Source organism: Carassius auratus, chromosome 18, assembly GCF_003368295.1.
Source record: "Carassius auratus strain Wakin chromosome 18, ASM336829v1, whole genome shotgun sequence".
Lineage (NCBI taxonomy): Eukaryota > Metazoa > Chordata > Actinopteri > Cypriniformes > Cyprinidae > Carassius > Carassius auratus.
In genome coordinates, this window is record NC_039260.1 from 6,037,822 (window position 1) to 6,054,521 (window position 16,700).

Here is a 16,700-nt window from a genome sequence, read left to right on the forward strand (position 1 = left end):
CTGTATTATTAAGAAATTTTTAATTTAGAAATAATAATTAATTTTTACCTGTATTTTGAATTATGCACTCCATTGCATTTTGTATAAGAATTAACATAAATGGCTGTAAAATTACAGGATAATGTCCTGACAGACAATTACCAAATTTTTTTATTTTATTATTATTATTATTATTATTGGTAATGAAAAAATTAGAATAGTGCAAATTTTTACTAGACTGTTGAGAGTATACACCACATAACTTTTTTTTACTGCCTGATTTTATTTTTTTAAATCAAAATTTTTACTGTACATAACAATGAGTGGTAATTGTTTTAAAATGATTAAAAAGTAAAACATTAAATTAGTTTTTTTTCCCCTCATAAAATAAGTATAATGTTTTTTTTATTGAAAAAATAAAATAAAAAAATTTCCTTTTAGATTTTTGAAATTTTTTTTAAAGAAATTCCCCCACCAGCACACTGGCTTGTTTTAAATAAAGCTTTGATTTCAACCCTTGTGCTGTTCTGGTGCTGAATAGATTCTGAGATCAATATGTTACTGTCAGACAGTAATGGTTGACTGGACAGCATGTCGTTCACAACACTCTTTTCATTCTGTCTTTCTATCATCCGCTTTATGACAGGACTCCCTCTTCCTTCTCTCCCTCTCGATCTGCCTGTCTGTTTTCCTTTCTCCGTCATTTTCATCTCAATTCATGTCTTCTTCGTTGTGATTAATTGTTATTAGATGGAAGTGAGAAAGGCGTAAATGAATAAGCATGCATGCATAATCACTGCGTGTCTAGATGAAGCTCCCCAGGTAAACTAAAGGTATGTGCTTTTTTTAGTGTGTGGGTTTTTGTATGCTGTTGTGCAGCCTTTGTCTGTTTTGTGCACACGTCAGCAGACTCAAGTCTCACACACAGTGGTCTCCAGAGCATTGCTCTAGCAGAATCCTCTGACCCACTTCCACAGGCCAGCCTCTCAGCTAAATCCTGTAGGTCTGCGTGTGCGACTGTAGGCACATTTTGTGTTACTGGCCCTAGAGACGCAGACGCAATCCCTTCTCAAGAGGCAGGTGACTGCATTTCAAGTTAGAAATTCAGTGAGAATGCAAAAGAGGAAAGGGAGATGTTGAAAGCGAGAAAGGAGAAGGAAAGTAAGGCATAGGTTATGTTAGCAAATTCTGTGTTTCGGATTGATGACGAGTGAACCAAAAAATAAATAAAACAGAAGTTGCATAAAGTTATCCAGTCTAGTTTTGTTAAGTCTGTTTCCAGTTTTGTGTATGTTAGTTTAAAGAAGAATCAAGTTTTGTTCATTATGTATCAGATCCTAACTGGAGACTACAAAATTGCATATAAAATGTAATTTTTTATAATTAATTAATTAATATATTTATACAAAAATGCATATTTATGTACTGTTTGCTTTAGATTTTTGGTGAAAAATGATCCAGACTGATCAAGAATAAATGACGACTAAATAAAAACTGTTGAAAGAAGTATCTTGTGCTCACCAAGGATTCATTTATTTAATAATTTATAACAATTTATTCCTGTAATAGTCATAAATACTGTCTTCAGTGTCACATGATACTTCAGAAATCATCCTAATATGCTGATTTGATGCTCAAGAAACATTTTTAAAGTACAGCAGTACTTTTGGATTCTTTGATGCATACAACATTAAAAATAAACTAAAAATAGTAATCTTTTGCAAGATTTTAAATGCCTTTACTGTCACTTTTGATAAATCTATTTCATCTTTGCTAAATAAAAAGTATATAAAAATCTATGACTCTGTACTTTTGAACAATATATACTCTGAATAGTCTTAAGAGAAGGAAATGTAAGACAGAGATGAAACATTAAATATCTATTTGGATTCATTTGAAGGTACAAGAAAGAAGAGAGAAGCCAGGGTGTGACTGAGGATCATGGGTAACAGGAAGTGATGTACAAAGATCGTTTGGGATACAGGGGAGGATTGAGTCACATTTAGAGACTAGACGACAGAATCTCTCGCAACCCACAGCAGCACATTATCATGACACACTCCATTACCAAATACAACACTCACAGACATGAGATTTGGTCCATTTAAGACCCTAAACAACCTAGATGCAGTTCCTCTCTCTCTTTCTCTCAGTTGCCAGCACACACGCACATACTTGCTTTCTGTATTTTCATAGGGGACGTATCTGGAAAACAGGATTTGTCATGGTAGTTTGAAATAAAAAGAGCTACTGTATGTAGACCGACTTTAATGTTAACAATGTAAAGCTGCCTGCCCAGTGTGTCAAGACTATTTACTTCATCTATGGTACAAAAACAGGTCGTTGTCAAAGGTTTTAAATATAGTAACAGAAGACCGCCCATATTTACTCTTCCGTTTAGGCATTTGGGGTCTGCCCAATTGTTTTACATTTTTAAAAGCATTAAAAGCATGCATATATTGGATTAAAAACACAGGAAATATTTTTACAATTTAAAATAACTGTTCATTTCAGCATCATTTTAAATTATGGAAACTTTTTTTTTTTTTTTTACAAAGAAATTACATATTTGTAATATTATAAATATATTTACTGCACTTTAATTCAATTAATGCATTCTAGATGAGTAAAAGCATCAAGGTCTCCTTAGTTTTTTCTATTTTTAAAAGTCTGTTTAATACTAAGGGTCAGAGAGAAGCAAAATGCTCATTAAAAACTTAGCGACATCTGATGCATTTTGCAAACAAAACTGGTAAGAATTGCAAGATCCAGTAAGGTTGCATGTTTTATAAGCAAGAGTCTGGGTGCACAGGTTTTTTGGATCTTGAAACTGATCTGTTGCATTTAGTGCCTTTGGGGAAGAAATAATTACTTGGTTTGCCTGGTTTGTGGCACTGAATCATTTAAAGACATGTAGAGTTTTATTTAAGACTCGTATGGTAGCTAGATACTCAAACAGATACTATATTTGGCTTTGTTTCGGAGTAATATTTCTGAATAAATTACTATGACTTTTGGACAGACAGAATACATGATCTTAAAGTCTACATAAATTGATCTCATTTGAAGAGACTACAGATGACCGATCAGCATCTGTCCTAATGGAATCATTACACTGCAAAAACTCATTTTTCTAAATTGTACATAAAACAAAAAGAAAATGCTATTTCAGTGTTTCAACTTCAAAATCTTAAATTCTATTTAATTAATTACTTGGTGTTTTTTTCCCCAGTGTATTTCAGATTTACCCACATGTAAATGTAAAAAACTAAGAAAGGCTTTTTTGAAAGTGTCCCTCCAAAAGATAGAATAGAACAGAATAGAATAGAATAGAATAGAATAGAATAGACTCTTAAAAGAGGCTTAAAAGGTTCTTCACACCGATGCCAAAGAAAATTTTTTAGTTCCACTAAGAACCATCCCTTATTTTATCCTTTTATTATCTGAAGAATCTTCTTTTGCCACAAAGAACCTTTTGTGAAACAGAAAGGTTCTTCAGATGTTCAGATGGAACCAGTTAGAAAAAAGGTTCTTCTATGGAGTCTTTATTTTAAAGAATACAGAATAGAATAGTTTTTAAAAGTGCATTTCCCATACCTTCCTCCACATCATCTCAGTCACGCATTGAACGTCTGTCTGCATGACTCTGTGTGACATGAGAGATGATTAGCGACTGAGACAAAGAGAAGCAGCACGATGTTCAGACCTGCGCAGAGGTCAAGGTCACATATGTGCTAGGAAACAACTTGAAGTGGCTAATCTTTTTAAGAGAATTCCAATAAGATCGCAGACTGGCCGTTTCAGTCAGACCCGGCGTTATTGATCGTATCCATCCGAGATGAATCCCCAATGAAGCCAAAGGCAGGAGCAACTAATTTGTTTGAATTGAGCCTCCTGTTAAACTGTACAGCACTGTCTGATGCACACGCAGCCTCTTCCATATGACAGAACAGTAATAAAAGGCTGAGGGAGAGGACTTCAGGATGGAAGGGCACACACCCCACTGCTTAATGCTCACTGAGGAACACACACATACATCTCTGCCTAATGCCCACCAGGGAGACTGCAGGAATGGTGGGATGAAGAAGGGAGGGCAGACGGTTTGGTGCCTTCATTAGTAAAGACAGCAGAGCCACCGGCTGCCATGCATACCAAACTAACGCTCTTTGTGTGTGTGTGTGTGTGTGTGTGTGTGTGTGTGCGCATTTTACAGTCAGCACTTAATGTGTTCATTGTTTGTTTTGTTGTGTAACTTCTTAACTTTATCCCACCAGCCTCAATAAACAATGCAATCTCAGCAGCCTTATGTGCAAAGTTTAATATGTTCTTCGATTCTAAATAGGGATATGATAATATTCCTGTTATAGTGTTATGGTTATGGATAGTTCAGAATAATATTCTCAGTAGACCTCAGTAAACCTTCCGAGAGCCCATAAACCTCGAGAGAGCCAAGCACAGTCGGTGTTTTTGCTCTGTGCTGACCCCTACTGGTAGATAAGTGTGATGCTGTAGCTGCAGTAACCTGTGTTCACATAGTGTATGTAGTAAGCGCCTCTTTAGGAGTCATAGTGATTGATCTATATTGTGCTGGGAAGTCAAACAAGACAGATGGGGTTATCCAAGAAAATAAATAATTGCTTTAAACAGCATAAGATCTTAAACTACACCCACAGATGTATAAAATCAAGTAGCTAGCCATGCAGAATGCATTTACAAACATTTGTGGAAAAAAAATGTTTGTGGTCATGACCTCAGTGAATTTAAACATGCACTATGATAGGAAACCACTCAGTTTATGTAATTTCATTCCTGATAGATATTTCACAGTCAACTGTAAGTGGTCATATTGAAAAATGGAAACATTTGGGAACAGCAGCAGTAAAGCAGAAGTCACAGAGCGGGGTCAGTGAGGTGCATGGTGTGTAAAAGAGGGAAGAAGTGAAGGGAAATCTTAATGCTTCGGGCGGCATACAGACATTTTGGACAATTATATGCTTCCAATTTTATGGTAACAGTTTAAGGTAGGTTCTGACTGTGCCTCAGTGCACAAAGGAAGATCTATAAAGGCATGGTTGGATGAGTTTGGTGTGAGATCTCAACCCCATCGAACACCTTTGGTATAAACTGGAATGGAGATTGCAAGCTAGGCCTACTCATCCAACATCAGTTCCTGACCCCGAAAATGCTCAATATAAATTTTGTGGAAAACCTTCCTAGAGAAGTGAAAGCAGGTGTAGCTGCAAAGGGGGGGATCAACTTCATATTAATGTCTTTGTATTTGAATGCAATGTCACTTAAGTGCCTGTTGATGTAATGGTCAGGTGTCCCAATACTTTTGTCCTTTTAGTGTAACTTCCTGATTTCACATTTCTCTTACTCTCAATTGTTTAATCTTCTAATTTTCTAATAAAGTATAAGCATGCAGCAAATATTTGCAGCAGAATATATATCACACAGATTGTATATGTAATATGTTGCCAGTTTTCAAATAATAAATACATAAAATTGTTTAATGAAGGTATTTAAGTTGTGTGGCATCTCACCATTAAAGGGATAGTTCACCCAAAAATGAATTCTGTCATTAATTACTCGCCCTCATGTCATTCCAAACCCATAAGACCTTCATCATCTTTGGAACACAAATTAAGATGTTTTTGATGAAATCCGAGAGCTTTCTGACCCTGCATAGATCGCAACACAACTGTGTGGTACTGTCATGAATGCATGTCAAGGACTGACAGGGACAAAAAGTATTCACGTACCAGCATACAATTACGGTTGAACTACTGATGTCACTTGGACTATTTTAATAATGTCCTTACTACTTTTCTGGGCCTTGTAAGTGTCAGTTGCATTAGTGTCTATGCAAGGTCAGAAAGTTCTCGGATTTCATCAAATATATCTTAAACTGTGTTCCGAAGATGAACGAAGGTCTTACAGATTTAGAACGACATGAGGGTGAGTATTTAATGACAGAATTTAAATTTTTTTGGTGAAGCATCCCTTTAAATCTGATTGTTGTAGATGATGTGAAACTTTGTCAGTCTCTAAAATAAATCTGACCACATGTTTCCACAAGGTTCCTTAATATGCTTTCATACTGATGTGGGTTTTCTGCTCTTCCACAGGGTTTCTTTAACGCACAGTCTGACCTAATAAAGAAATACGGACGAATTTGTGGGTAAGTCTCCTTGGATTTGACTCTTGCTGTTATTAAAGTGTCAATCAAATGAATAAATTGGATTAAATTTGTTGTTTCGGAGATTGATGTCTTAAAGAAACCATTTTTTATTATCCGGGAAAGCTTTCGTCAAAGGCATTAATAAACACAAATATGCGAAATCTATTTGTTTTGCCAAGTGAAACATGAACGACTTCTCATTACCCCTTGTGTAATAGAAATTGTTTTCTGATTATGTTTCTGATGAAAAGTGCCCTACATGATTGCTTTAGTCATTTCCACATTTATAGAATTATTTTAATACGAAAGCATCTGTGTATAACACCCATCACACACGAGGCCCTTGTTCACGGTTCTGTCATTCATATTCAGACAGCATGAGCCTCTCACAGAGTGCCCAGTGTCCTCTAATTTAGTCTGTCGCTAGCCAGACATTGAGTTTTAATATGCCTGCTTCTGAGAGGCCGACTTCTCCTCCAGGGAGATCAAAGCAGCGAGTGCCACTGGGCTTCCTGTGTTTAATATGAGCAGAATAGAGGGGAAGAGAATCAGAATGACGCTGGTTTTGTCTGCTTGTGTGCATGTGCATATTAGTGTTCAATGGGATCCGGGGGTTCTGGATTGGGTGTCGGGACCGGAAAAGGGGATCTAATTCAGAGTCGTGTGGATATATGTCAGGAGACATTACGACATCTTTCAGTTGGAGTAATCCGAGAGGCTGAGCTTCTCACTGAAATCAAAGGGCTTTGAAATACATATGAATGCTCTGCATGCTCCTTAAAATCCTTGTCGGTTCCCGAAGTACAAGACATCAGTCATCTAAGTTCAGACGTTTCGGCACATTGCAGAAGTGCTCAATATAACACATGCAGGAGGTTTGCTCACGAAGGTGCGATTTTATTTTTTTGCTCTACCCAAAATAAATCCTTCAGATATGGTTTGAAAATATCTAGAAATGGCAGAATGCATGGCTGAAAGAGGCCAGTTGGTATAGTGGTAGTAACTTTTTTTTAAAGGCTGACAGCTAAAGAACAGTTTGTTTTATGATAGTGTATATGCAATGTCATGCAGTGATTCCCATATATTTTTAGGTGTGAATTAAATATCTAAATAAATTTTAAAGACGATGCACATCATTGAGTACATTCTGATATGGAAGCCCTTTTCTGCCACAGTTGAGGAAAAAAATATATTCTGCAAGTCATAAAAATAAGAAATTCTCAAAGTAAACCCTATGAGTTCATGTCATAATGAGATTTTTTCCAGATGTTTTAACTTTCCCGTAATGATTTAACAATGAAATTCTCATAACAAAGAAAACCTTTCCCATAATAATATTAGTATTTATAGAATCTTTCTCAAAATAATATGAGTAGTATAGTATCTTGTAAAAACGAGAAACTAATAATATTAGTATTATTTAGTTTCTCTTAATGACAAACTGTAGCATAGTGATGATAAGATTCATTATGAGTTAGTTAAATCATATCAAATAGACTTTTAAAAATATTATAAAATATAAATATTTAATTACTATAACAAGTACATAGTATGTGCATGTGGAATAGGACAGTAAAATAAAGTGCTACCATAATATTATTATTAGAAAGTTTCTCATTATTACAAGATACTTTCTCTTTATTATTAATACAGTGTCACATAAAAAGTCAAACTTTCTCACAGTAATGTCTTACTGTATCATAATAATAAACACTATCATGAGTTAGTTAAGTCTAAATTTATTCTACATACAAAATAGGAACTTATACATAATAATTTCTTCGTATCTCATAATAAAAAACTGAGAAAGTTTCTGATTATGACTTATAGATTCATATTGTTTACTCAACTGTGGCAGATATGGGCTTACATAGTCATCTAAATCATCTAGAAAAACTATTTATATTACAGCAGATAATAATGCTGCATAATGTTAATTTATAAATATAGTTCATTGTTGTTCATGGAAAAAATGACATTTACAGTGGTCTTTTGCAGTATGAGTGATATCAGATATCAGTCTCTATGGCTCTTGAGAGACTTTTTCACACAGCTTTTTGGTTTGCGAACAGACCGCAGATGCATAGATAAACCAAGACATACTAATGAGATCAGTGTTTTATAGGTCACTAAGCTGCAAGCTTAATTAAACTCAACTTGCTCCTAGAGCCATGTGGACCGCCAATGTCAGCTTCATTAGCACAAGATGATATGAAGGGCCTATGCATTCTGCTCTGAGTTTTACGGTACCAAACTGACACCGGCAAATGAAAAGAGAGGACAGTAAATGATAAGAGTGATCTGTTTCGGCTGTGTTTGCCTCCAGCTGGGCTTAAATGTGCTTTACAGCCACTGGACACAGTAATGAACCGAAGCGTTGCCTTCTGCTGGAAAAAAGGAGCTTCCAAAATCTTCTATGAAATAGATTAATGCTTTCAGATATTTGAGCTTTCATATTCAATTATCGGTGCCTAATAAAGGTGTTTAATTATCTGCTTGTTTCTGCCATTTCCTGTGAAGTTGATTGCAGCCATAAAACCATGAAAATGACAGGAAGTTGCATTTGAGGGGAAGGTGGTGTCTCATGCTGGTACATGCAAGGGCACATGTATTCGCGCTCACAATCCTCTATTTCACAGCGTTTGACGGTACAACCTCACCACATCTCAGCAGTGAAAGCTGCCAAAAAAAGCTACCCAGCAGCCTCATCAAATTTCATTCATGGGCTGACCTTGACACACACACACACGCACACATGATGCGTGTCTGTACCCCTGTCAGTGAAATGAAGGGAAGACGGGGTCTGCAGCCACAGATGTGCTGCTTTATGTGTGTGTGTATTTGTCCTTTGTTCTTTTGTCTCCTGCTATTCCCCTGAAATTTGACTGGTGCCCTGTTATTTATTCATTTTATCTTGTTTGTTTGCTCTCTCTCTCTCTCTCTCTGTATATGTGTGTGTCAGTTATTATATAGGCCGGCGGCCTACAGTGATCATAGCAGACCCAGATATGCTCAGACAGGTGATGGTGAAGGAATTCAATAAGTTTCCCAACAGAATGGTAAGTGAGTGACATTGCATTTACAGTCTAATATCAAATACACATGCAACAATTCATCTCAAGTTGTATTATTAAGCCTGAAGAATACATACACAGCAAAAATGACTTATTAAATGAGTTTTTAAATTTTTAGTTTTGACTTAACTCCTTAAAATATGAGAGCCAAAATGAATAAGATATTAGGACGTGTTTTCATTCATTGTTTCTTGAATTTAAGTCTGTGTTGTTAACTTTTTATTAAATAAAACTAAACTTTAAATCATGTTGTTAATTGAAAATAAAAATAAAGCATACTTATTAAACTAAAATGTTATTAAATATGATAAAATACTATAAATACAAAATATGATTAAGTACTATAATAGATAAAACAAATACTAAAATAACACTTATCTAAATATATAATTTATCTATCTCTCTCTATATATATTATAAAAAATACATATATTACATACATATACATATTATATATATATATAATACATAGTACCATAATTGTACCATATTATGTGTTTTTGGCTTGTTGTCTTGTTTTTCTTTTTTATTACATTTTATTTATTTATACATAATTTCTATTACGATACGCATGTAAAAAAAAAAAAAAAAAAATGATTCTGTATAAAACAAACTGTAAAGTGATTACTGTACCTCTACGTTTATTTATGAATACTAGCAACTTAATTCTGGAGATAGCTTGGAAAATTGAAATAACTTTGCAAAATCATTCTTTATCATTCACAAAATAGTTGTTTGCCACTATGATTTACATCAACATAACTCGCAACTCATGTATCATCTAGCAGTCAGAGTTTCATACTTTTAAATGTCCTTGCTTTATCATTCATGTGCTCAGAAATCATTATTACGATATTTTCATTCCTACTTGAAGGCCGTCAAGCCCTGAGTGATGTCATCACATAATTCCGCAATTGTTTGTCAACAACATCATTTATGATCACAGATACACACATAGCATCTCCCATATATCATAAAATCAGCTAGATCAATGACAGGTGGGTTTGATGTATTACTTGCACTTTTTCATGCAGTCGAAAGGATTTACTGAATGTAGGTGTGTATTTGTGTGTATAAATCACTGCTGAGAGTGCACGTCGTGCTAACAATAAGATATTGGCAAAAAGCTCCAGAGCTTTGAACTTGTGAGTCAGACCAGGGAGGTCGGAAACAAATGATCACGTGACTTATGAATCAAAACAGAGACAAAGGTCATGTGATGGCCTTGCTGCTGGAGCTGAGCCTGCTGGGTAAACTATTATGGCAGGGCCAGATCAATACTGAGGCCATGCGCACCACTGGGGCTTATCAGCTACCTCTTGACCTGTTTGTTTGCATGGATGTGTGTGTTTAAATGTTCATCGTGAAGCACATCTACAACCAACAGTGGGAGAAAACTCATAAAAGGAGGCTGTCATGGAACCAAAAAAACAAACAAATAGCATGTGTTGGCTGCCGTTTACACAAAGATCTACACTCAAGATCAAAGTCGGCCCAGCGCAAAGCTCTGCCACCTGGCCTTGGTCGCTGCACTAACTTTCAGCCTAACAACTTAGCCAACTCCGTGTATAACAGTAGTTTTAATGAATCTGGGACTAGAATTGCCAATATGAATTCATTTAGAGCTTTTTATAGACACTTTTCAGAAGTTCAGAAACTGAGAAAGGTCTTTACACTTTGCTGTGGTTCATCTATTAAGCCTAAAACATTCTCTATGCAAATATGGAGATGCAGATGTGAATGTTTTGCAGAGGTATTGTTGATGTGTCCTATTAGATATTTTTGAAATGCTATAGCAGAAACAACCTCTATATTTAATTTATCCTTAAAAATTTATCTTAAAAAAAAAATTAACTCTTAAGTGTAGAGTTTGGGGAGTTGGGGAAGTCGTGGCCTAATGGTTAGAGGGTTGGACTCCCAATCGAAGGGTTGTGAGTTCGAGTCTCGGGCTGGACGGAATTGTGGGTGTGGGTAGTGCATGAACAGCTCTCTCTCCACCTTCAATACCACGACTTAGGTGCCCTTGAGCAAGGCATCGAACCCCCAACTGCTCCCCGGGCGCCGCAGCATAAATGGCTGCCCACTGCTCCGGGTGTGTGCTCACAGTGTGTGTGTGCGCATTTCGGATGGGTTAAATGCAGAGCACAAATTCTGAGTATGGGTCACCATACTTGGCTGAATGTCACTTCACTTTAGTTAGGTTTCTTTTGGAAATCTGGGAAAAGCTAAACTTTCACCGTTATGCTAAGTCCACAGTTACATGGATTTCACTTGAATTTATTGGATTTGGTCTGCGACACTTTACCATACAATGGTAAATGTGACCTCACCTGAAAACTAGTGCCTCTTGTGCACCTCTTGTGGCAATGTCGAAAATGCTTGCATTGTGTTACAAATCGCATTCTAACACGCTTTAAAAACTCAGTGACTTGTGAAATCAAGGTTATTTCTTCTTCCTTCTATAGCACCTCTTGTGGCAATGCTGAGAATGCAATATGCAAGTTGCGTTACAAACTGCATCCTGCATGTTTTATAGGACATGTGAAATCATGGTTGCATAAGAATACTTTAAGTGCATACGTAGCCTAGAGGTGTTTCCATCTTTGTGTAGAGGATGCTTTGGGCCTACAAATGCTACTAATGTCATATTTATAGCCAACAACACAATACTGGGTAGTGACAAACTGAAAGAATGCTATAGATTTTGTCATAATCTTGTCCTTTTACAAACATGCCCTTTTTGAAGTGTATAAACCCCAGCTGTGTTCTCAATGCAGACTGTCAAGGGTGCGACTAAACCCATGAGCGACAGTCTAGTCATGCTGAAGGGCGAACAGTGGAAACGAGTGCGCAGCATCCTCACACCGACCTTCAGTGCTGCCAAGATGAAAGAGGTGAGCTTGGCTATCTTACCTAAATGTGTGCTACACAAACATTAAAGCTGTTCTAAGAAGCGATTGCTCTTGTTATGTAATCACATTTTATGGCCTTGTGTTGATAAATCAAGTGCAGCTCTATTGAAACCGGCTGGATCAAAATCTTGGACCCGTGGAGGACCTCATATTTCCATAACAGCCATTAAAATAGTTTAAAAAGTTGCATAAGATTTAAATCCTGGTCATAAGATGTGCAGATTAATATGAATTCCCCAAAACAATGGAAATTAGTTCACAAATGCATATTCATGGTGAGTTTGAAGTACACAGCATTGGGACTGCATGAGACACTTATAAAAATAAAGCTTCTTTATTGGCATCTAAGGTCCATGAAGAACTTTTAACATCAATAGAACTTTTCAAATGCATATAAGGTTCTTTTTAGAACTGTTCACTGATAGGTTCTTTGGAGAACCCATAAGGGTACTTCAGTGGCACTGCTATGAAATACCTTCTGAAAAAAATATTTATAAGAGGAGTGTACAGAAGATGCCATAAAATGTTTTTTTTTAGTTTTTAGTTAACTATTACCTAAATAACCATTTTTCTACTTTACACATTTTGTGTAATGGTAAAATTCCATGAATATACTCATGGAACCATCAATGCCAATAAGAAACTTTATTTTTAAGAGTGTATATCAAATCCTGTCCCTGAATCCTAATTGGATGATAGTTAAACATTGTTCACCTCTTTGCCTATTATTGAAATCTGAATGGTTGACAGGATGTAGATCCAGAAACATGTTGGAAAAAAAGAAAACCTCACATAGTGCAAAGAACACATTGTTCTTAAAAAGACAGTGGTTGGCAGTAAAATGTCCTTTCGAATCCACATCTGAGAGTCTTAACAAGCCTGTGTGTCTCTACTGTCTCTCATCCTGTCCTGTGTCACTAGAGATTTGTTGTTGATAGAGACCATATCAGGCTGCTTTCACATTGTGTAATTTTGTTGGAGCCTATTTGCACAATGTGTTGTCATTACCACTTTGAGCATTTGGGTGGATGATAGCTCAATGATACTAGACTATCAGTTTTCTTAAAGTGAGAGATATGAACAAGAGCTACAGTAAGAGACTTTGACATTGTTTTTTTTTTTGCACATCACATGTGAGAGAACAAAGGAGTGTTTCCTCTTCTACAGCCCTGCACTTTACATGCACTCTTTTCTGATGAAATAAAGCAGAGAAAGACAGAAGAAAGTGAATAGGAAGGAAAGAGGTGCGGTAGTCAAGAGGAACAGACAGACGGGTGAAAAATGAGGTCGCAACCCCTACCCCCACCAAAAAAGGTTTGAACATCACTCCTAAAGAGGAGAAAAACAGTGGATTTAATTCACATGACATCATTGAGATAAAGAAAAAGACATGAAGCTGTCTGCTGAAAATGTATAATTGGCCATGCTGAAATGCTGTGATTGGCTAAGAGATATGATAGCAGTGATGGGGAGGTTTTGGATGACAGCAGTTAATTGCTGTTTGTCCTCTTGCTAACATGTTGTGAAGTGCCAGTCATCTCATCTTACATCATAGAACACGATCGATTCTCCATCGTTCTCTGCGTCTCATGTGACAGCTTATTCATTTACCAGCAGAATGATTGAATAGGATTAAAAAGTAACGGATTAAATAAATCCTGGTTTAAATTATGTTGTCAATGTTGATTTCTGCAATAAAACATCTTGGAGTCTGGGGTGCGAGCCGTGTCTTGGAAACTGACCCTGTGAGTTTGTCCTCCTTTAGCCTTGCCAAGAATTGCAGATGATTTCATCTCCTAATAAAAAAAGAATCGACTTTTGGGAGATGTGCATATTGTGGCCAAAAATTTTGTTTTTTCTGCAGTGTAATGCAACACTGATTCTTTTGGTATTCATATGAGTTTTTCTTTTAAAATTACAAATACATAGACATTTAAAAAAATCTATTGTAAAATATTATTAAAAAAATATTTTCTATTTTAATAAATTTAAAATGTATGTTTAGTAAATTAATTTAGTGATTTAATTTAAGTCTAAAAACTTTTTCAGTCCATGCCTGACTTGGTGATTTTAAATAATTCATTCTTTAAAAGAACCAGTTTAAATCAGTCATTGGTTTGTGAACTGGACTAAACTGTTTGTTCTATATGTCAAAAATGTGGACTTATTCTCACACTTATTCTCTGATTTTACTCTTTTACACATTTTAGAATATTCTAATAGTGAAGTCCTCAAAACTGTAGCACAAATGGAAGTATGGGGAAAATGTAGTGATCAAAAGCTGCATTAGGCATCATAATTATTTTACAAATTATTTGTTTTGTCAAGTGAGTCTAAGCTTTTGACTGGCTGTGTATGTGATTTTTAAACAGTTTGCATTACAGATAGTTGCACACATATTGCATTATTTGCAGCAAAGGTGCTGATATATTTGGCCCCAACTGTATGTACATGTCGATCTATGAACTAGTATCCATTAATGATGTCATTTCCATTCTCCGGCTGAAATGGTAAACATGTCCGTCAGGAATGTCAGAGGTGTGTGCTGCTGTGAGAGGAGAAACAGTGATTGTTCTCACACACACACACACACACACACAGACACCATAACAGTGGAGTGCCATTCACCCAAGTTAAATTCGGCACAGTGTGACATCATTCAGTTGAAATCCGCGCACATCACTCTCAATCCATCATCTCTGAACACAGTGTGGGAGAGAAATCCTGCACAGTGGCAAAGACACAAACTCATAATGAGCTCATAAATGTCTTTACAGTCTGCTCTAATCCAAGTCTCGGAGCCGTGTCTTAAAGCACTTCCATTAACTTAATTACAGTAAACAAAGCCATCGTGTTTGCATTTTAAAACCCACAGTATTGAGACGTTCCACTGGTAAATAATAGCTGCATTTGGCAGAGGATTTTATGTGAAATAAAAAAAAATCAGGATCAACATTCAACTTGAACTTGAATTTTTAATGTATAACTGATCTCCAAGTCAAGTTGTGCAAAAGTGTAGGCATGCACTTGCTGCCTGTACTGATTTTCATTAGCTGTGGTGTAGCGGTAGAAAGAGACAGTAGACACCGCTCCTGTCATCCTCCATCAGCCCTTCCAGTCGTCTTCATCTGCCTGCTTGTACGGAGTCAATATGCATCAACAAACACACACATGCACGCACACACATCTACTCATCTTATTTTCCACCAAGTAAGTCTTCACTGAGGTGTAATTTTTTCCAGTTAAACTGAGATAACTTGACCACTGGTGAATACAAAATGTGTTCAATAACAAATCTTTTGCTTCTGGCATTTTAGTTACATTTGTAGGACTTCAAGGAACTAAATCTTTGTAGTCTAAAATACATGTAAAATGCTGGAAATCCCATGTTTGTTAAGAAATCAAGACTGGAAATAATTACAAAACGTTTCAAGACTTGTAGCGAGCTGTCTACTTAGAAAGTGATTTTTTTTTAAGGGGTCGTGTGTTTAGAAATTACAATTGTTTCAAAAAGTTGAAAATCTTAAGTAGCATTGCATGTAACTACACCTTACGAAAATTGTAGCAACCATGTTTTTGGCATATTAATTCTCAATTATATAACCACAGTTTTACTATAAATACTATGGTTAAACTATGATTAATGTAACAAAACTATGGTTAATTTCGTTCAGAAATCATTCTAATATGATGATTTCCTGCTCAAAAAATAATTATTATGTTGAAAACAATTATCTATTTTACACAATATTTGTGAACATGTTTTGCTTATAGTGACTGTATTGATTGCTAATTTCTAGCATAAGATGCCATAATATATGCTGGTTTAATATAACCAAAAAAACTTCCTTGTTCAACTAACTTCATTGTGGGGAAAAAATTTATTAGCTTTAATAACATCTGTGCAACCTGCCCCTAACTCACCATGCTAGACTAGCATTAAAATTCATGCTGGTGTAAAGTAGTCTATTAGCAAAGCAACTATAAGACAGAATTGATCAGAAAACAAGACGGTAATCTGATTTGGCTGAGTAATTGAATGCTGGTTGGATATCACTGACTTAATCTGGACAGAACAGCCTGTACACAGCATCTTCCTCACAGTCCTCTTCCTTCCTATACTGACTAGTCCTGTATCTCTTCCTCTCGTTCTCTCCTCCTGAGCAGACGGGATCAATAGGTCTCATAAGAGCTGCTGGCTTATCACGGCTGCAGTCATGGGTGTCAGGGAGGAAAGCCATAGACTTGAACTCCGAGCATGGACAACCTCTCATCTCACGGAGATCCAGAGGTGTGAAGAAGAGCAGTTCCAAGAATCCTGCGTCTAGAGTAGCTTAATCTGTCTCGAGCCCTTTGTGTCATTTCTGGTCTTCTGCTCGTGGATGAATAGTCGGCTCCTTTCAGCCTCGTACAAAAAAAAACAGTTTGAATAGAAATGAAAATGGTTTAGGTGTTGTTATAAAAATGTCCTCAAGATTATAAATGTTCTTGAAGATGCTGTACTGCAGTTCACATTTGTTATATGCACATACACAAATCTTAACATGATATTCT

At 36.1% G+C, this 16,700-nt stretch overlaps 1 protein-coding gene across 2 annotated transcripts in view; it reads left to right on the forward strand.

Annotated features, from left to right (window-relative positions):
• LOC113118226 (thromboxane-A synthase-like) overlaps positions 1 to 16,700 on the forward strand; it is a 56,981-nt gene that overhangs the window by 21,634 nt on the left and 18,647 nt on the right. For both annotated transcript variants that reach the window (XM_026287253.1, XM_026287255.1), the window contains exons 4-6: positions 6,108 to 6,160; positions 9,123 to 9,219; positions 12,012 to 12,128. In XM_026287253.1, the coding sequence (XP_026143038.1) occupies positions 6,108 to 6,160; positions 9,123 to 9,219; positions 12,012 to 12,128 (267 nt within the window). The remainder of the gene's footprint in view (positions 1 to 6,107; positions 6,161 to 9,122; positions 9,220 to 12,011; positions 12,129 to 16,700) is intronic.